General features: G+C 38.9%; 1 protein-coding gene across 1 annotated transcript; it reads left to right on the top strand.

Moving 5' to 3' along the window:
- Positions 1 to 545: 545 nt before the first annotated feature.
- Positions 546 to 10221, top strand: MTFR2 (mitochondrial fission regulator 2). The gene is given in 7 exon segments (XM_008570839.1): positions 546 to 644; positions 1229 to 1341; positions 2266 to 2498; positions 3750 to 4104; positions 7828 to 7999; positions 9462 to 9503; positions 9505 to 10221. Coding segments are annotated over 7 exon segments (1020 nt in total). The 5' UTR covers positions 546 to 605; the 3' UTR covers positions 9571 to 10221.
- Positions 10222 to 21494: the final 11273 nt, after the last annotated feature.

Raw genomic sequence — 21494 nt, forward strand, 5'->3', positions numbered from 1 at the left:
TGTCGTCTCTGCTGACTTACTTGGCCTTTGTTGTCCCGGGCTGCTCGCTCGTACCCGCAGCAGGGCTTGGGCGCTCTCAGGAGTCTTCTTTTGTGTCGGCCCTAAAACCTTAAACCTGTTGTTGCTTGTTTGTCATTGTAGGTTCGTTGTTGAAAGATTTATTCGTTTTTTGTTGCTCTTGGAAATGCAAATAGTACTCTGGTATCACAGCGCACACTTCTCAGGGTCGCGCTGTCTCCTGGCACGGCCGCTCCAGACCCGTCGCCATCTTAAAAGCCTAAATGTTCTAATTGTGATGCTTTTTAAAAATATCTTCCAGGAATTTATATATGTTCACTCCCATCCTTTTTTTCCCCTTTTTTAAAGACAAATATTAATAAAGTTTAATTCTTTGAAGATGATATTTTAAGAATACATCATTCTATAGTTTTTTAAAAAAAATAAATGTTATTGCATCTTTTACATTTTTTTTTTCATAGATATATAAACATGCTTAATCAGATTAATTACATTTTAAGTAATACCTTATGTTTAAATAGGTTTTGCTGATTTGGGAAAATAAAGACTATGGATCAGCTCGGAGTATTGTTCGTATTATTGGGAAAATGCTTCCTTTAGAACCTTGTAGAAGACCTAATTTTGAAGTAAGTCAGTTGACATGCATTGCTTAAGCGCTGTGTATAAAATAATCATAAGTACTGCCAGGGATATAGGGTAGAACAAAAGAAGAAACGTTTCCTGCAAGCCAAAAACAAAGGAAAAAATGTATCCTGCAAATGCAAAATCATGCATTGTTTAAGCACTGTATATAAAATAATCATCAGTACTCTTAGGGGCATAGAGTAAAACAGAGGAAGAAATGTTTCCTGCAAGCCAAGAAAAAGATTTTGGAAACAAATCATTTTACATATGTTTTTGTGGTTTCTGTTTCTTTAAATAATTATACTCAAAGATGGGCAGGTGTGAGGTACACCTGAGGAGCATATTTTATATTTTACATTTTATAATAGATGAGATTAACTAGGGGAGAGAATATTGCTACATGCTTAGACTTGAGAATAACATTTCTCCCAAGTATTTTTTTTTGCTAACAGGTGCATGTTTTTCTACTGAATATCTTTTTTCCTTTTCTCTCTTTTGGATTGTTAACTTATTTAATGTTCTGGGGCATGTGTCTTCCCCTGACTCCCTGCAGAGCTCTGACTTTTTTTTTTTCTTTTTCCTTTAGCTGATCCCGCTTTTGAACTCTATAGACTCTGATAATTGTGGATCTATGGTTCCATCTTTTGCTGATATTTTATGTGTGGCAAATAATGAAGAAACCAGTTATCTCAGATTTCGGTAATTTTATATGCTTATCTTGGGAAGTGGCTATAGGCTGTCATCTGAATTCTTGCATGTGTTGAAGTTTGTTCATATTGATTGAGCTTTTTTGTTTTGTCTTTGTACTGTGCTGTGTCCTACTAATAATGTGCATTATAATAAGGATGACTGTTTCTTATTTTTTTTAGCTAGTTTCTCATATTTTTAGCCAGTTTTTCTTAATGTACATTTAAACCAAACACTAGGCTTAGGAAGGAATGATTACTAAAAGGATATCAAAATCATTATGTTCATTCTTTTTTCTATACTAGATACTAGATTAATTTTATTTTATATATTTATCCAAAACTTATATAGTGTTTACTGTGTACCAGGCAATAATATTAAGCATATTTCAAAATTTGGATATGTTACTCTTAGAGAATACTAACTTATGTGTTAATATATTCAGATGTAGTCTATAAGCACAATAAGTTTCAATTATTCAAATATTCTGGCTAAATTTATTATGTATCAAACTGGTATCAATTTTTGAAAAGTTAGAAGACCATAAGCTCACCTCTAACATAATCCTGAATGTAAGGGCCCTTCAGTACCTTATGTAGAATTTCTGAATAAATTAACTTATACTATGTTTAAAGTTAATAGATAGAGCAATTACAGGATAATTATTTGTTTTACAATCTGAAAGCAAGGTTTGTTCCTTCATTTCCTGGCCGCTTATTGGCCATCTATTAGAGGCTGCATTCTGATTTATGTGTTGAGAATACAGAGCTAAGTAAGATGTTGTGCTTGTGCTCAGTGAATCTAGAGCCAATCGTAAGGGAAAGATAGAGGCTCTGATTTTGTTGTCTTTTGCTTTTCATGAAAAAGTTTTTTCCTGTTTTGATTGAAAATTTCCCTCCCTGCCTTCTTCCCTTTGTTTCTTCCTTCCACTCACAGAAATAGTATTTGGAAAACTGAAGAGGAGAAAATTGAATTTTCCCGTCCTTTGCAACTAGTTTGGGATCCATTGTCACCTGCTGTAAGACATAACAAACCAGTAAAAAATGATCTGCCTGTTAGTGAAGCTGCAGTTAAAAAAATAGCTGCCCTTGAAGATGAGCTAACTTTTCTTCGCTCTCAAATTGCCGCAATTTTGGAAATGCAGGAACTGAAAAACAGTACAGATTCCGGTAACATAGGATTTTTGTTTTTGTTAGATGTTGCTCATCTAGTATTTAAGTACAATTTCAAATACGAACTGTGAACAACATTAAATGTATCTTAAAAGGATGTTAGGTATATAAAATGTTGATGTTGATATTTGTTCAGAATAGATCGAGACAATTGTAGTGAGTAGGATGGCTTTGGTTTAAAGAAGAGCTAGCTATACTAATGAAGATTGTATTTTTGTATTAAAACTCTTGTTTTCTAAGTAAGCTTTTCTAACTCCTCAGAAAAGCATTGGAGATTAAAGAAAAATATCTTGGTTTGAAAGAGGAGTATAGGTTTGAGGCCTTATATATTTGTAGGTTTTAGTTATTGCTGCTATACTTCCACAAAGTTCAGGTGAATAGTGTTTCAAGATGATTCTTTTCTAAATTTTTAGAGATGTAACTTGCTTTAAACTTACACACACACACAAACACACACACACACTTATATATGTACATATGTGGGTGTGCATAAAATTTAAAGCAACATAGGAACTGAGGTGTTTTCTTAATAGATTTGGTAGTAAAGATCTGTGTGTAAATATGATTGCTAAAAAAATTATATAATTTATATGTATATACATATATAATTTATATAATATATAATATAGTATATATTTACAACATGTAATTTATATATAAATTAATTATATAATACATAATAATTTCTATTGATATATAATAAGAAATAAAATAGTTTATACATACACATGGATTTTTTTTTTTTTTTTGGGGGGGAATTGTGTTGCCCATAGTCCTTTAGGAGCAAATCTGTTGTGAAAAAGTTAAATACTTGGTACCTATCTTAGGCTCTTGCCTAGAAAATAATATGCTGTTTTTCCAGTGTCATTATGGTCTGGATGTATCAGTTTGAGTGTTACCAACTACAAGTTGTTGCTCATGTTTTAGCTTTTTTTTAAATGGAAGATGGCATTCAGATTGTACGTGAATTATTCAAAAAACACTTTAATTTCTCTTTAAAATGCACCCTCCCCCCTACCCCCACTTTAGGGGCTTACACTGAGGATTCCTAATTGGATTAAAAATGAATTTACAATCTGGCTTGACTCTAATAGAAGTTACTAAGCAGATGGCGTTGATTCTTCTTCCTGGCTACCAGATCACTATTTTAGTAGCATTACAGAAATTGTTCTTGTTTTGGTTTCTAATTAGTATTATATATTATATTAGAATTTTGCATGATTTTTCAACAAACTCCTTTGTTTTTAGGCTCCTTTGACTTGAATGAATTGCCCAGTGGTTTGGGGCAAATACAGTCACCAGGGACTGCTCAGCTGAGTGTGGAACCAAATCAGTTTCCAAGTTCAGTGCTTTCTTCTCCTCTTCCTGCACCACCACTTCTGCCTCAGTTTTCTTCTCTTCAGCCTCCGTGTTTTCCTCCCATACAACCAGGGTCTAATAATATTTGTGACTCGGATAATCCAGCAACTGAAATGAAAAAACAGCACCCAGGTGCTAGTAAGACCAATTGTAGTCATTCAAAAAGCCAGAGAAATACAGATGTTCCAAACATGTTGGATGTTCTAAAGGATATGAATAAAGTTAAGCTTCGTGCTATTGAACGGTATGTTGTTGTAATTTGAGAAATGAACTCAAATTTTATCAGTGATGTTTTTAAAAATAATTGTGTTTAGGGCCGGCCCGGTGGTGCACTGGATAGTGCGCCGCTTGGGAAGCGCGGCGGCGCTCCCGCCCGAGGGTTCGGATCCCACATAATAATATTTGTGACTCGGATAATCCAGCAACTGAAATGAAAAAACAGCACCCAGGTGCTAGTAAGACCAATTGTAGTCATTCAAAAAGCCAGAGAAATACAGATGTTCCAAACATGTTGGATGTTCTAAAGGATATGAATAAAGTTAAGCTTCGTGCTATTGAACGGTATGTTGTTGTAATTTGAGAAATGAACTCAAATTTTATCAGTGATGTTTTTAAAAATAATTGTGTTTAGGGCCGGCCCGGTGGTGCACTGGATAGTGCGCCGCTTGGGAAGCGCGGCGGCGCTCCCACCCGAGGGTTCGGATCCCACATACAGACCGGTTCCCGCTCACTGGCTGAGCGAGGCGCGGGAGCAACACCGAGGGTTGCGATCCCGTTGCCGGTCCCCGGTCCGGTACGGGGGCAACACTGAGGGTTGCGATCCGTTGCCGGACACGGAAAAAGACAAAAGACAAAAAAAAAAAAAAAAAATTGTGTTTATGAAAGGTAACATATATAAGACTTCTTTCATTACTCTTCACCCCCAAATATACCTTCCAGAGATAATCACTTTCAATTCTTTTTGTCTATTCTAGTGTCTTATCTTCATATTTTTTGAAACAACATACTTTCGCTATTTCTTGATGTTTTATATTTACTACCATTGTAGAAGATTAAGAATATGTTCCCTTAGATATTCTATCCAACACACACACAAACACAAGCTTTTATTTTTGGTAACAGTATTATTAAGGAAAATTCACTTATTTAAAGTGTACAATTCAATGATTTTTAGTATGTTCAGAGTTGTGTATCTACCACCATAGTAAATTTAGAACATTTTCATTACTCCAAAAAGAAACCCAAGTTCAATGCTTTCCTTCTGGATATACATCTTTTTCATTTCTTTACTCTCATTTTAGTAGGATTTCACAAGGGATCTGACATGTTTACCTGGAAATCCTTCAGTGAGGTTTTTGGTGAGAAAATAGGTGTATTTTCTATATAGTAGTCTTAGGACAGGTAAGTCATTTCAATATTACTGAGGCTGTGAGTTTGGTCCTTATATGAGGCAGCTTGTAGAGAAAAATCTCACAGCTACAGGTGCACGCTCGGTCCCAACTAGATCTCTTACTGGTATCACTGGGCCCAGTCAGTATAAAATGAAGACTCTGCGACTGCTACCATTACTGGAAAAACAACTGAAAGGCCAATAGACTGAATCCCTCTGTTTTCTCAGTAGTTTCTTCTACAACTAACCTTGTTTCATACATTCTGAAAAATCAGATGAAACTTCCCACGTCTTTACACCTTCAAATTTGCTACCCATATTTTCTGTCTTCCATCTTGTTATTATGGACCGAGTGTCCCTGTTCACATTCAGTTCTTCCCTTGGTCACTGGTTCCTCTTCTAATTTTCTTAAAATTTTCACTTAAATTATCCCTTCTCTCTTCTGCATCATCGAATCTCCCTCCTTTATTCTTCTCATACCTGAGTATTTCCCACCTTCATAATGGGTATGCCCTCAGCTGTTGCTGTTTCTCTGTTCCCCTTTTTGATATAAATCCATGAAGTCATTTGTAGTTTGTTTCCTTTTGTCACTGCCTTCTTCTACCCACTGTGATATGATGTCCGTCCCTGTCACTCCATTGAAAACTACTGTTGTCAGGGCCGGCCCGGTGGCGCACTGGAGAGTGCGCCGCACTGGAGAGTGTGCCGCTTGGGAGAGCGGCGGCGCTCCCGCTGAGGGTTCGGATCCCATGTGGAGACCGGTTCCCGCTCACTGGCTGAGCGCGGTGTGGGCGCAACACTGAGGGTTGCGATCCCGTTGCCGGTCCCCGGTACGGGCGCGACACCGAGGGTTGCGATCCCGTTACTGGTCAGTAAAAAAGACAAAAAAAAAAAAGAAAACTGCTGTTGTCAAGGGCACCAGTGACCCCTGTAGCTGCTTCTAATGGTCAACTCCCATTACTCATCTTACTCGATCTCTTGGCAGCATTTGATATAGTCCGTGGTTCCCTCCTTCGTGGAGCACTTTCTTCACGTGTTTTCTGGGAAAGCATACTCCTGGTTTTCCACTCACCTCATCTGTTACTCCTTATTCCTTTGCTAACTCTTCCTTCTGGGTCTGGTTTCAGACCTCAGCCCCTTTCTCCTCCATCCACAGGATTTCCTTCGGTAAGCCCATCTAGTCCTATGGCTTTAAATACCAGCTGTATGCTTATGCTTCCCACGTTTATTTTTCTAGCCCTGCCCTCTCCTCTGAGCCACAGATGCATATATCCAAATGCCTGCTTGACACCTTCATTTGCCTGTCTCACAGCTGTCTCAAGCTTCACATGCCCCAAACAACTCCTCCTCCCTGCCTGTACTCTTCTCACACCTCGAACACCTGTTCTTCCCCCAGTCTTTCGCATCTCAGTAAATGGGAACACTATCAGCCAGTTGCTCAGTCCAAATGTCTAGGAGCCATCCTGGTTTTTTCTCTTCCTCTCTATCCTACATCCTTTCTGTCAGCGTAAAGCTCGAGTCTGTGTGCCCTCATGATCTCCACTGCCACCTGCAGGCTAAGCCGCCACGTTATCTGGTTTATTTAGACTTCTGCAATAGCCTCCTCACTGGTCTCTCTGGTCATACTTGCCCCCTTATTTATTTTCCATACTGTTACCAGAGTGGTTCTTTAAAAATTGAAGTCAGATCATGCCATTCCTGTTTAAAACTCTTTTGTGCTTTTCAGTTGTGCTTTGAGTACAATCCAGACTCCTTGCTGCGGCTGTAAGTCCCCCCGGGATCCAGCCTTGGCTGCTTCTCTGACCTCATTTCTTACTCCCCGTGTTGCTCACTGCACTCCAGCTGTACTTGGTTTTCTTTTTCCTTTTCTCACACAAGCCAAGCTTCTTCCTGATGCATCCACCAGATATTTACACCTCCTTGAAGAAGGCATTCCCTAAAGGGTTTCACCTCTTAAAGAGGCGTTTCCTGATCATATCTAAAGTGTTCCCATCCCTAGTCACTATTACATTTCCCTATTTTATTATATTCACAGCACTAATCACTGTCCAAAATAACCTTGCTTACTTATGCATTGATCTCCTGCTACCAGAATGTGAGCAGGATACTGCTGTACCCACAAAGTGTAAAACAGAGTCTGATATAACAGTAGGCATTCAATAAAGATTAAATGAATGGATGATCAAATGAATGAACAGTTAGCCTAATAGGTTTCTTTTCATGAACTCTAGTCCTTTTTAAAAAGTTTTTAAATATTTCTTTAAATTTTCCTACCCACTGGAAAATTAGAAAACTAAAAGGTCTTCGTTCAGCACAGTGATATTTGACAAATCCCAGGTCATAAATAACAAGGCTGTGGTAGATCCTCAATCCACAAGGTTTCCTGGATTTTCTAATTCTTAATTCCTTACACCCTCCAGGTTCTTTATTCCATGGCAAAATATCTCTTGAAGACTAGTTGTCTTTAATTTCTTGAAGAATAATTAGATTGCAATATATTATGCTTGTATTCCTGCTATATTTGTCAACGAGGAGCTAAAATTGCATCTAAGTCTTAATTCTTTTTTTTTTAAGTAGGTCACCTGGTGGTAGACCCATTCATAAGAGGAAAAAACAAAATTCACATTGGGATCCAGTGTCTTTAATATCCCATGCACTTAAGCAGAAATTTGCATTCCAAGATGATTCCTTTGAGAAAGAAAATAGGTCTTGGGAGTCTTCTCCATTTTCTAGTCCAGAAACTTCAAGGGTAAGCTATAATGATGTGAAGTTAAGTTTTAGTTTGTCTCGGGTGTACTGCTCATGGTATAACTTTGCATTCAAGTTCTCTTGAAGTAACTATGCGGAATGGACTATACAATTGTTTGCTGATGCTGCTAGTGTTTCTGTTGTTTTTGTTAATTTTACATGTTCATTTTCACTTTTAGCTTATTATGAGGTCTTTTTAAATAAAACATTGATTTGAAAAATACTCATTCATAAGTCTATAATGGTTTATCTCAGACAGATGCTAATTTGATGTTGCTGTCTGCAGTATGAGCTGGGTATCTAAAACCAGGGAAGAATGATGCAATAGATTCACTAACCATATTAAATGTGAATACTCCAATATTTTTCTCAGTCCATTATAAAGACTTCTGCTTTTTTACTTGAAGTCTCTTTTCTTAAATTTAAAAATAATTCTAATTTGGGGATGGTTTCGCATCTCATGATCTAGTTGAGGTAGTACATAAGAGTAAGCCTTGGGAATGGGAGGAGTGGGGAGGAAGGACAGTGTCTAAAGTCAGGTGGATAGTACTGAGGGGTGACAGCGGAGGAGGAGACTGGAAAACAAATGCACAAAGCCTCTCAACAAGCTTAGCAGAGCAATGGAAACCGTCCTGTTCACATTCCAGTGTGTGCAGTCTCTGAGGTCACCAGTGTGTGTGTGTGTGTGTGTGTGTGTTTGCGCACACATGTGTACTCTATATGATGTTTAGCATGTTGACTCAGAAAATTATATTCTTTTAACTACTCAAGGCAAATAAGTATGTAGTAGTTTACTTTAGAAGTATTACCATAAGAAATGCAAATGTGTCTAAAATAAATGTCTAATTCTAACATTTGTATGGCAATTTATAACTTGCTGAGTACTTTTCTCACTCATCTCATTTGGTCTTCACAGCAATATCCAAAAAAAAAGGTGAATGTTTCTTGTTTTACACATGAGGAAAATGAACCTCATAGTGCCCAGAATCCCACATCTAAGGGGTAGAACAGAGACTAGAATTTGGTTAATTCTAGGATTTTTGAAAATGCTCAGTTATCTAAAAAGTTGACTTGGGTGCAACACAGTATTTCCCAGTAATAGTGGATAAATGAGGTGATACTAGATTGTCGTATACTGCTTGCATTTTGTTCAATGTCTCTTAGCACTTTCTGTCCAACGAGCTGTGAACTTTTTAGAGAAGGAATCATCTCTTTCTATATATTTTGTAACACCTAGTTTCAGGCTGGACAATAGGGATCAAGTCACAGTCAGCTGGGAGCTGTGTGTGCTGCTGAGAGTGTCTTGCCCACTTCTGCGTCCTCAGCTCAGTGCCTGACATGTAACCTACTCTCAAATAACTACTGTTGAATGAATTAAACCTCCAAGGGTCAGCCAGTGCTTATCTTGCCATTCCTTTTTTACATTAGAATAATTTCTGTGTTAAACATCTGCTTTATTTCAGTTTGGACATCACATTTCGCAGTCAGAAGGACAGTGAACTAAGGGAAGAAGTGAGAAACACAAATACTATTGACCGAGGTGTCAGCAACAAAAGCTGTGTGTACACTTAGAAGGAAAGATTGCAAACATACGCCAGTATGTCCTTCTCTACATTTCAAAGGATCTTCTCTTCTGTTAAATGAAGTCTGTGTACTGGGATATATACTGGGATATATTAATGCAGAGGTCTGAAGAGTCTTGACTCTTAAGAATACCTGTCCTGGTTTTGGAAGACCTGGTAATTAACTGGCTACTGATGATAATTATGTGGATGGACTTTTTTCATGTATGTTAATATTATTGAAAGCCAAATACAACTTTGAATAATTTTCCTAAGCAATTATGACTTACTAATGTAAGCGCCTTTGAATCTTTTACAAGTTGGTAGTGATCTGGTTTACTTGATCTCTAGCAGAGGATAAAATTATAATTTTTTCATTAAGATAGAAATAGTTTGAATTTTGTTGGTTGAGCCTTTTAAAACTCCTTCCTGAAATAATTAAAAAGTTATTCTTAGAAACTCGTTTTGACTGTTAGATGCTAAAAGTAGAAGTATTTAAAGAAGCTTCTTGACAAGTTTTGCCTACACTTGCTATGTGGGTATCCATGCCTGTTATTTTTGTCTCTTTTTTTTCCTTAGTACATTTATGTGCTGTTCTTTTGTAAATAGAGTGTAAAATAAACATGGCTTTTGCATTCGATTTTGTGTTTTTTAAAAAAAATTAATTTAGTTTAATTTATTTTTTATTATAACATAGTTGATCGTACATATCTGTGGGGTACAGAGTTGAATATCATTACCTGTGTGCAATATGTGATGCTCAAATCAGGATAATTAGTTTATTCAACATTATACAATATAATTGTTTTTTGTGTCCCTTTACCAATTTTGGTTGTGTTTTGTAGCAAATCAAATTCATGTTTTCTCACTACTTTATAAAATCTGACTTTTTTTTTGAGAGGGAGTTCTGTAGCTAGAGTTTCTTGGATAATACAAATGAAACACACATAAATTTGCAATAGGTATTTTGTCCATCTTTGCCCACATACTAATGTGGTGTGGAAATTTACATGTATCTCTAGACACCTTAGCCTGAGCAACAGCCAGGGAGCTTAGATAATCATTTCAATGCACTGCACACCCACCTGTTTTGCCAGGCACTCCACTTTCAGAAAAGCCCAGGTTGCTCTCAGTTTTCTTGTTGATGTGGCAGAAGGTTGGTTGCCTGGCCCCACCTCCAGTTCCAACCTCTTTCTCCCTGGCCATTTTCCAGTTAGGAGTGGCCATATGGCAGTCATCTGAGCTGTGGAACCAACACCAGCAAGAGCTATCTCCAGACTTCTTCTTTTTTTTTTTTTTTTTTTTAAAAGATGACCGGTAAGGGGATCTTAACCCTTGACTTGGTGTTGTCAGCACCACGCTCAGCCAGTGAGCGAACTGGCCATCCCCATATGGGATCCGAACCCGGGGCCTTGGTGTTATCAGCACCGCACTCTCCCGAGTGAGCCATGGGCCGGCCCTCCAGACTTCTTTTTACATGAGAGAAAGATACAGGAAAAAAATATGCCTTGTGGGTTTTCTGTTACTTGCAGCCAAAAGCATTTGGAATGATATGGCAAATATAGTAGTGTAGTTTTGATGCCTGTCTGTTGTTTCTTCTGTGGTTGTTTCTAATAGTTCTTATCCTGCTATCAGTAGTTTATTTGTTCTTGCTGTTGTACCTGCCCCTCCTCTATATTTCCCTACCCTGCCTTTTCTCATTATTCTAAAAGTTCATTTCCCCTGAAATAACTGCTTTTTATCCTCCAAGGTAGGCTTGCATTTTCAGTTTTCTAATTTCCTTGCTCAAAATATATATAAACAACCCCTCCCCAACAACCATCAGAAACTTTTGGATGGTACCATCTTCTGCCAAGTGAAGTGTATTCTTGACAAACTTCAAGTTGACTTTTTTGGAGGGCTTTTCTGTTCTACTTCAGAATGAATCTCCTGCCTTCCCAAAGCACATTTCAATAACAGGGATGCATTGGGATTGAGTGGACCTTGGGCTGCGCTCTGTTTAGAGGCATGACTCCTGGTGTCCTGGGCGATGTGGCCATGTGCCCTAAAATCCCCCTTCAGGTAACTTTCTGAGTGAGTGGCATAAGCGTAGGCTCCTGGTGACTTGTGTTTACTGTAGAGTTCCTGAGGGATGGGGATTCGGTTTAGACCTTCATTGTGAACCTATACATAAATTACCTAATACCTAAATTTTGATCAGAAAATTTATATTTGACTACTTTCTAAACTTCTTTATACTGTGAATGCTAAAACTATTTCTCTCACAAGCTATATAAATGCTTACTTTCCTGACTCTAAAACATTAACTCTCTCTCTTGTCCTCAAAGAGTCCCTTCTTCTTCCCCAGATGCGTTAAACTAGTTTGCGTTCTCCCTCCCAACTGGCTGTTAGTTAATCTCTACAAACTTAGGTGTGTGAGCAAGGACATTTGACAAAGCATTCTAATACTATTTTATTTTTGGAAAGTGAAAAAAATGGATTTTATAGACTGAATAATGTTAATGATGTTTAAAATCTCAACTAGGTGAGATATGCACATGGTAGCAGTGGTCTTCAAGGCAGGGAGGAAGACACAACTTCCTAGGACTATATATCAGGATCTGGAGGGGACCCCAGATTGAAAATGGTGCATTTGGGACTATTATGGGGAGGGGAATATCAAAAGGCCTTTTACAATGAGAATATATTTGTGCTTTAATTATGGAATTAAAAATTTCTGTCTTAGTCTATTCTGGCTGCAATAATAAAATACTATAGATCGGGTGGCTTATAAACAACAGAAATTTATTTTTCACAGTTTTGGAGGCTGGAAGTCCAGGATCGAGTCTCTGGCAGATTCAGTGTTTGGTGAGGGCTTTGTTCCTGGTTCATAGATGATACCTTCTTGCTGTGTCCTCACATAGTAGAAGGAGCTAGCTAGCTTTCTGGGTCTCTATTATTAGGGCACTAATCCCAGACACGAGGTCTCCACCATTGTATTAGTCCATTTCTGTTGCTTATAACAAAATACATAGAATTGGATAATTTGTAAGAAAACAAAATTTATTGCTTACAATTTCAGAGGCTGGAAAGTCCACAGTGCTGGGAATACATTTGGGTAGGGTCTTGGTGGGGGCGACAGTGACCCATGGGTTTCATATGGCAGAAAATGGTGGAGCAGAGAGAGATTAACCTCTCGTGTGCTCTTCTTTTAAAGCCCTCAGAACCACACCCCTGACCATTTATAATTCATTCACTATGGCATGGTCCTACAATCTAATCACCTCTTCAAAGCCTTTCAATTACCATAATAGGATTTCTCGCCCTCAACAGTTACAGTGGGAATTAAGTTGGGGGGAACATTCAACCCAAGGCAACCATCATGATATAATCACCTCCAAAGGCCCCACTTCCTAGTACTGTCACTTTGGGGAGGTTGGAGGGTAGGATGTCCACATGAATTTTGTAGAGACATGAGCATTCAGTCCACTGGGTTTGGGGAGAAATGGCCATTTACATGGAAGATAATTTAGATGGAAGCATGGGGAAAGAGCATTTAAAATAGGTTTTGCTGGATATGAAGCATACACTCTTCAGATTATGCCGGGGACCAGCCCCAGCACAGAGATTGTAAAGGTCCCCACTGGTAAGGGATCCCCCCAAAGGGAGGAAGGGCAGCGTCGGCGATGGAGCGGACAGCAAACATACAGACTCAAAGGATCTGTTGAATGCTGGGACAACAAACACACAGACTCAAGGGATCTGCTGAATGCTGACAATTTATTGAAGCAAGCATCAGACTTTTATACTTTTCTTTCTTATTTGCTACATAATCATAAAATAATCAATGAACAATATCATAATATCTCTTTGTAAGTGACATATGTTCTAAGAAAAATAGCATTACAGTTTATTCCCAGAAAAGACAATTACAATGTCCTTTCCTTTGAGCAAGAACGTTACAACCCACTGGTCCCATATAATCATCACTTTTCATCACTTGCAATTATTACCGAAACTACATCCATGGTACAATAGACTTTCTATGACGTTATTAAAACTTAATTCACACCTACATCTAACTATTCTTTATTCCTAAATAAACACTCTAAAAATTAACTTGCTTAACTAAACTTCTACTTCTATTGTAAAACAAAAGATTGTACATTAACTCCTTCCAAGCAGCCAGGCCAGACTCTCAGGCACCAGACAAGACGAATGCCTACATAGGTTCGTTGTCCCCTTCTGGGCCCCACTGCCATAAGCCATCTCCTGAAAATCCATAATCATAAGTATCATTAGTATGATTAAATATTTTAGTATAATTTTGAATCCTACTTCCAAGTCTCCCAGAGCGATAGTTATGAGGCAGCAAAGAATAAAATAACAAGCACACAGAACTCCAGAATATCAGGGTGGAACACCGGCATCTTCTCCCACGATGAGGCCTTGCCATCATCCCTTCACGATGAGGCCCTGTAAACACCATGTTTCATTAAAAGATCTTTATCAGACTTTAATCTTTTGGGTGGGAGGCGCCCCGATTAGAAAGGTTAAATATGCAATCGGATTTATTTATTTTAAATTGAGCCCTGCCCTCACCCCACCCCCAAGGGGAGTAAAGAATGAGATTTTTGTATCAGAAAAGGGCTATTGCAGGTTGGTTTCTCTGGGAAGATGCAGGAAGTCTCTATGGGTATGTTCTCAGGATCACACCCGTGCAAGGGAAGGGAGCAGGACTGGTCGAGGGAGCAGGACTGGTCGAGGGAGCAGCTGGGCTGTGACGCCTTCTCAACAAGGGCCTCCGCAGATGCCACTGGTGGCGCCAATGGCATTCGGAGTTGTCTCCCCTTGCTCTGAGGGTGCTGGGTCTTGACGCTTTCACATTGACCAAACACTGGGGGAAGGGGTATAACCTTGAGCAGGGCAGCCTTGAGCCAAGGGCAATTTCCAGAGAGCATTGTTAGGTCTGAGGATGAATCATGGTGATGCACCACAGTCCATTGGAGTGGTCTTGGCTTCCCACGGAGTGGCAGAGCCCACCGCATTACACGTGATAGCTTGCCTCAAGGCACAAGGCCTTCCACTGCAGTTAGCCTGAGGAGCACTAATTGCCTAGGATTCCCAGTCCTCGTTGTCTTGTCATCCTTCTATTGCAGGCCAGTTCTTGTACTTATCTGCTTGAAAATGTTTGCGGTTTTGTAACACTGGGGGTGGGGTGGGTTTGGAAAGCCTTTTTGTCTCTAAAGATCTGTTCCCTTTTGACTCCCCAGGTTTCTGTGCATATGGGCTTGCTTGTGGGCCACACCACAGCAATCCCTGTAGCAGCATGGGGAAAACAAGGGCATGGGTAACCTATAGCTGGTTGGTCACAGCTGTGTCCTTTTCATGGAAATCACTTGTGCTTACAAGGATTCAGTGCATTAAGCAGTTATAACAGTGTGGAAATGTATCAGGAGAACTGAGTTATCACTTCTCTGGGCTTCAAGCTCCCCCACTGTAGAAAGAGGGGGCCGAATGGAATGTGCTCTAAGGTCCAATGCACAACATTAACCATCTATGATTTACCTGCTGTAGATAAAAAGACATAATCATAGCTCAACTTGGTTGCCATTTCAGTTTCTGTACTCCATATCACACATTCTTACTCTTCTGAGATGTGGTCTCAGGCTGGACACAGAGGGGAAGTTGTAGAGGGTTAGAAATCTTGCTTCTCAGTTGACTTTTAGAATAGGGTTTTTAGGTAATGCATGTATGGGGCAAAAGCCCTCGGTAAGCCCACAGATAGCGTGGCAACAGCCCATGTAATCAACTCTAATCACTGCTTAGGTATGGGATTGTATACTTTAATGATTTTAGAGCTAACAAGTGGTTGACTTACTGATCCTGTTAAGAGATTTTAAAGAATTGCTATAGGGAAAAATGTGAAAAAATGTTTGCTAAGGACAAGCTGTCTGTTGGTGGAAACTTTAGAGACACATACTTAGATTTAATCATAAGAATGTAACTTTTGCTTAAATCATTTAAGGAGAGGTTATATTTTAGATTACATAATGATCACAGTTTGATCAACTTAGCTTTTCACGAATTGTACTTGGGAATGTCACGTTAATTTTACTGATGTTACTAGTTTCCATTGTTTAAGCTATACTTAGCCTTAGATAGCTTTTGTCACACTGCCCATGTCTTTGTGTCCTTTTGAAATGATTGAATCAATTGATTTTTCTTGTAAAATTTCCTTGTCTTTATGATAAAAAACAGAAGCTAACTTTGAATTGGGGCAGTACCCAGTTTTCTCCTTCTAACAGAGTAGTTGCTGAGGTGCAGTCCCTTCAGGCTTCTCATTGCATTCATGTTGCTTTGAGTAATCTTTTTTTGTGTCTCCATTACACAGAGAAAAGTGTAACAGGAAGTGGTGTGTGGGTTCCTGAGAACTTCTGTTATTCCTTGGGAGTGGGCCACCATTTACATTTTAGGTAATAGAAATGACTCTCATTTAAAAAAAACTATTTAAAATTTTGTAATTGACACATAATAATTGTACATACTTATGGGGTACAGGGTTATATTTCAATACATGTGTACAATGTGTGATGATCAAATCAGGGTAATTAACATGTCCATCATTACAAACATTTATCCTTTGTGATGAGGATAGCCCTTGTTTTGAATGATGCTTATCATGTGCCAGCTGCTGTTCTGAGTGCTTTCCACATGTTGACTCATGTAGTCTGCATATCGACACTATGGAGTGTCAGCTCTTTTTCTCCTGCTTTTACAGATGCGGAGCCAGGCACACAGTGCCTATCTCTATTCCAGGAGTTGTCCCAGGTTCTCACAGCTGCTGAAGTGGCAGAGCTGGGATTCGAACCCAGGCAGATGAGTTTTCCAACCCATGTTTTTAACCCCTAACCGATGCTTCCTATCTTATACATTTATTTATCTATTTATTTAACTTTGTTTTTTTCCAGAAAGTACTTAAGGCAGCTCACAAGGATATGGAAAGCACAGCAAATTAATGTAACAAGAAACTGAAAGAGGAAACATTTCAGGCTGCAGTTTTCAATATACACCACCAGAGGGAAGTATAACACTGAGAGCTCCCAGGCTGATGGTCACTGCTAACCTGTTATTGCGTTAGAATATCAAATTTTTAGAAATTATGGATAAAGCAAGGTTAGATTTAGTATTAAATGCAAAGCCAGATTATTTTAAGTGGCATAGCCATATCCTTGATAGATCTGAAATTACTCATGTCAATAGGCTAATTCAACTTTTTTTTTTCAATTTTATTTTATCATTACACAATATAAACATTTCTTTTTGTGACCCTTTAACAATTTCTTCCTAACCCCCTGTCATCCTCCACCTTTCTCGCCTCTGGTGTCCTCAGTTCCTTTCTTTCCTTTTGAGAGTTCAAGGTAATTCAACTCTTTTCCAGCAAATAAATATCCTATAAAATTCAGTGATGAAAGCAAGGGATCGTGTTGCTTTGTTGTAAAACTTCAAGATTGTGGTGGGATTCTCACAGATTCTTCAGTTTGAGTACAGCTATTATTTCACTACTAGGGAAAGCACAGGTGTATTTTGAATAACATGGTTACAGTTTTTGCTTTTATCCCAGTAAAGATTGGTAATTAAAGTGGTGGAATTTTTATTAGTTGTATCATAACTTATACAAGCAAATAAGCATTTCCAAAGACATTGAAATTGTTTAAAAGATTGTCCTCCTTCATTTTTTCCCCACGTGTGTTAGCCCAGCATCTTCCCACAGCTGAGATGAGCCTGGTCGAAAGCAAATCCTCATGGGGTATGGAATTCTGGTGTGTGGCACAGGAGCAGGGCGCTAGGGATTATCCTCTCAGTGGTGCAGCCCTGTCTGTCCCATGAGGTTTCAGCCTCTGGTGTCTGCTTGATTACCCTCAAGGACCCCTCACTGTCCAGGTTTTCAGCCTCGTGCTAAACAGCTGGTCTCCGGAGCCTGTGCTGTGCCCGCTATGCCATCCCTTCTTCCCTGGAAACCAGATCATGCTTTCTGCCTTCCGTGATGCTGCTGTCTATGGTGAATGGTGATGATAATTAATCATAATAGCTAAATTCACTGAACACTTAATTTGTGCCACACTGTGCTAGGCACTTTGTAAGCATTAATTTGTTAAATTCTCCTAATAACCTTATGAGATAGGTGACATCATACTCCCTATTTTCTCAGGAGGAAACCGAGGAACAGAGAGGTAAATACTTTACCCAAGGACATACCACTAGTAAGCTGTTGAGATAGGATTCAGACCTGAGCAGTCTGGCTCCCGAGGCTGAGCTCTTCACTGATAAGCCATCCCCTCCCAATGGATACTGCTGCCACCTCATCTGACTTCAAAAGTGTTTTTCTATGTTCCAAAAGCAGCATGCAACTTCTGGTCCCCAGAACGCCATGGTGACATACTCTGTGCCTTCCTACTCATCCTTCAGGACACTGTGTAAAGAGCATTTTTCTCAGAAGCTTTCCTTACCTCCCCCACCCACTTAGCAGCTGACATGACCATTTCCATTTTGTTTCACCCAGAACCGTGTACTTGTCTCTGCTACTGGATTTATTGCAGTTATAATTCTGGTCTCTCCCCAACTCCACTGGGCTCTTTTGAGCAACTTTGGGGTAGCAACTGGGTCTTATTCATCTCATTTCCCCCCACATCCAACAACATAGCCAACAATTAGCACTGCAGTGTGTTCAGAATGGTGCTAAGTATGTAGATTATCTCACTGATTCACAACTATTCAAGAGAGATCCCCATTTCACAGATGAAGAAAAGGGAGTTTATAGAACACAAGTAGCTTGTGGTAAGGTCAGTTGCTAGTTAATGGAGAGCTGGGATTGAACCTAGGATTGTCTGACTTCAGAGCCTGTGCACATAACTTTTTGACTATGCATTCTCTGTTGACACAAAATGGAAAATAAACTTGATGTGATCTTATTTAGTTAAAACTACATCTATTATTTGGTAACAGACTTTATACAAGAGCATTAAAAACAATGCAAACTAATTGCCTAAATTCACACAGCTACTTTATTTACATATTTACTGAAATATGTTGATTGTATATATTTGTGGGGTATAGAGTTGTATTTCAATACATATATACAATGTGTGAAGGTCAAATCAGGGTAATTAGCATATTTATCATTACAAAACTTAATCATTTATTTGTGATGAGGACATTTGATTTCCTCTCTTCTAGCCATTTGATAACATGCATTAAATTACTGCTAATTATAGATACCCAGCTCGACTGTACCACCAGTAGAACCTGTTTTTCCTATCTAGCTATTTTCTGTCCATTAACCAACCTCTTAACTATCCTCCGACCTCCTTCCCCTTTTTCACCTCCAGTAACCACAGTTCTAGAGCTGGGATTTAAACAAAACTGCCTGAGGCCAGGACCATTGCTGTCAGTATTTATGGCCCCTATTTGAGGTGAAAGACCTTTGGAAGGTCTGACCTCCTTGGCTAGATGGGTCAGCCTGGAACCAATGACTGCCTGAACCATCCACTGTATGGGACGGCCCTTCAGCTCTTGCCAGGATTGCTGGTCAGCCCTTGAGGCCTGGTTGTCACCCCTGGGCACACTGTGCATCCCGGTGATGCCAGCCCACATTGTTTCCCCTTCTGTGAGTTCTTTGTCCCAGCACATGTAATTGATAAGCCTGCTCAAGAATTGTCCCCGAATCTCTGGAAAACTACTTCGATATGAATAATTACTTCTCCTTTGAGGATGAATTTGATTTTGGAAATAGCCAAGTAAGTACCAAATCTGGTGAATAAGTGGATGATCAAGCTGGATGATGTCATGATTGGTCACAAGTGGGGTGTGACTTTCAGGTAATTCAAGTGGTTTTCTTGCAAGGGGTGTAATCTGGCTCTGAAGGCATTTCCTGAAGACTGCTTCCAAAAATATTTTGAGCAATAGCTACATTGGCTGCATTACCCAGGAATGATACTCATTTAAAATATAGAACTTCTGGTAAGAGTGTCAGTAAATCAGTTATAGGACTTTAAAATCATCAGTGTATTTTGTGGTATATTTTGTGTATATTGCCTGCAGAGGTATTTGAATCCAAGATTTTAAAGTTAGCTTTAACAGATGATAGAGTAAAATTTGGGATGAAGATAAAAATATTCTTGACTATTTAGGTCAAAGGCAGACTAGTTTTGACAAAAGCTATGAAATATTGCATTATAAATACATGTTTTCCTATATTCTCTAAGACGTACGTGGGACTTTTATACCCATCTGTTATTTTCTACTCAAACTGAATATTATGACCAAATATAGTTACTAGAAAAGCAGATGGAAGGTAAAATACCACAGATGTTAACTTCTCTTCCTTTAATGGCGTATGCCTACTGCCAGGACTCCTTAGCCTTGTAAATTGTTGACACGTGATAATCACTTTGAAATGAATGAAAACATTTGGTTGAGTTCTACCTTCATTTAGCCTACTGTATTGTGTTTTGAGCATTAGTTTCATAGTTTTTAGTGCAAGCTTCCTTTTGCAAGAATTCCAACTTTTGCCTCTTTTAACCTGATTTCAGATCTAGAGTTTTAGGAAAAAGGAGATATTAAAATGATCTCCTGTGCATTCTGTTAGAGTTGTTCATTTCCTTTTCCTCTGTCCAGAAGTCACAGGGAGAAATTGGGGTGAGTAGAAAGGGCACGCACTGGGCATGGGAGACTGGAGAGCTTGTCCCTGCAATGACCCTAATTTACTGTGTCAAATTAGCCAAGCCTTTGAGTGTCTTTTGGCCTCAATTTCCTTCTCTATAAAATGAAGACTTTAGAAAAAACCCTATGACTAAATACTTATAAATACTTACCTATTCTCCCTTATTATAGCCATACAAATGACTAAGTATGTTGAACCTATTTTATTGAGTGGACAAACCAAGGTGACACTTTTATTCTTTTACTTATTTCATTTCGGGGCCTGAGATAGTTTTTCTTGCCCAATTAATTCATGGAACATCAATGATCCCCCACGGACAATGAAACATTTCTATTTTCTAGTTACGTCTGTAAGATCACAATTATACTGGTTTGTTCTTCTTGATGAAAAATGAGGAGGGAAGGTGGATTTCTGTACTTTGGCTTTTATGAGTTCATTCGTAAATACCACCGCTGTACACATACTTACAAGTGTGTGTGCAGACGTAAGCTGTGTGTAGAAAGGGAATTGTGATTTATTCACAGGTGTGTCTCTGGCATCTAAACAGAGCCTGATTCCAAAATGCCTACCATGTTCCAGGTACTATGCTAGGTCCTAGAGATGTAATAAAACACCTTTAAAGCTCACCCCAACTACAGCTCTTAGCCTAGCTTAGCTTATGATTATCAAACACATAGCTAAAACTTTTCTTATTTGTGATGCATCCAGTCGGTACAGGGCCCAGGCTGTCTATTTCCTCTCCCAGGCACAGAGCTGGTACACACTCTGAAGATGAAACACCATCTTTGCTTTGACTGCAAGCATTTTTCAGAAGTCTGCTCTCTGTAAAGATTTGTGGCCTGCTTTTTGAAAATGCTTAACAGTAAGATGCATGTAGTTCTTTTCTCTTTGACCTTCAGGAGTACAAGGATGCTGAATTTAAATAAAAATATTAAGATGTTTTCTAGATATTTTAAAGGGAAATTTATATATGAATAATATAGTCATGATATTTCCAACTAAAAGGGAACAAACTCAATACACACCTGGAATGAGATAAAGGTTCCTAAGCAAATGCCCCCTCTCAAAAGAAAGAAAGAAATAATAATATGTATGCAAATTTAGGTTACAATTACAGAAGTAATATCTGCTCGTAAGAGGAGTTCACCGAAGAGTTTAGAGGATGCTTGGGACACAGTATATCCATCTGGGGACATGCAGAGAAGTTCGCATCCAGAGGGAGTCACGATGCT

The sequence above is a fragment of the Galeopterus variegatus genome, unplaced genomic scaffold (assembly GCF_000696425.1).
Source record: "Galeopterus variegatus unplaced genomic scaffold, G_variegatus-3.0.2 Scaffold634, whole genome shotgun sequence".
Taxonomy (NCBI): Eukaryota; Metazoa; Chordata; class Mammalia; order Dermoptera; family Cynocephalidae; genus Galeopterus; species Galeopterus variegatus.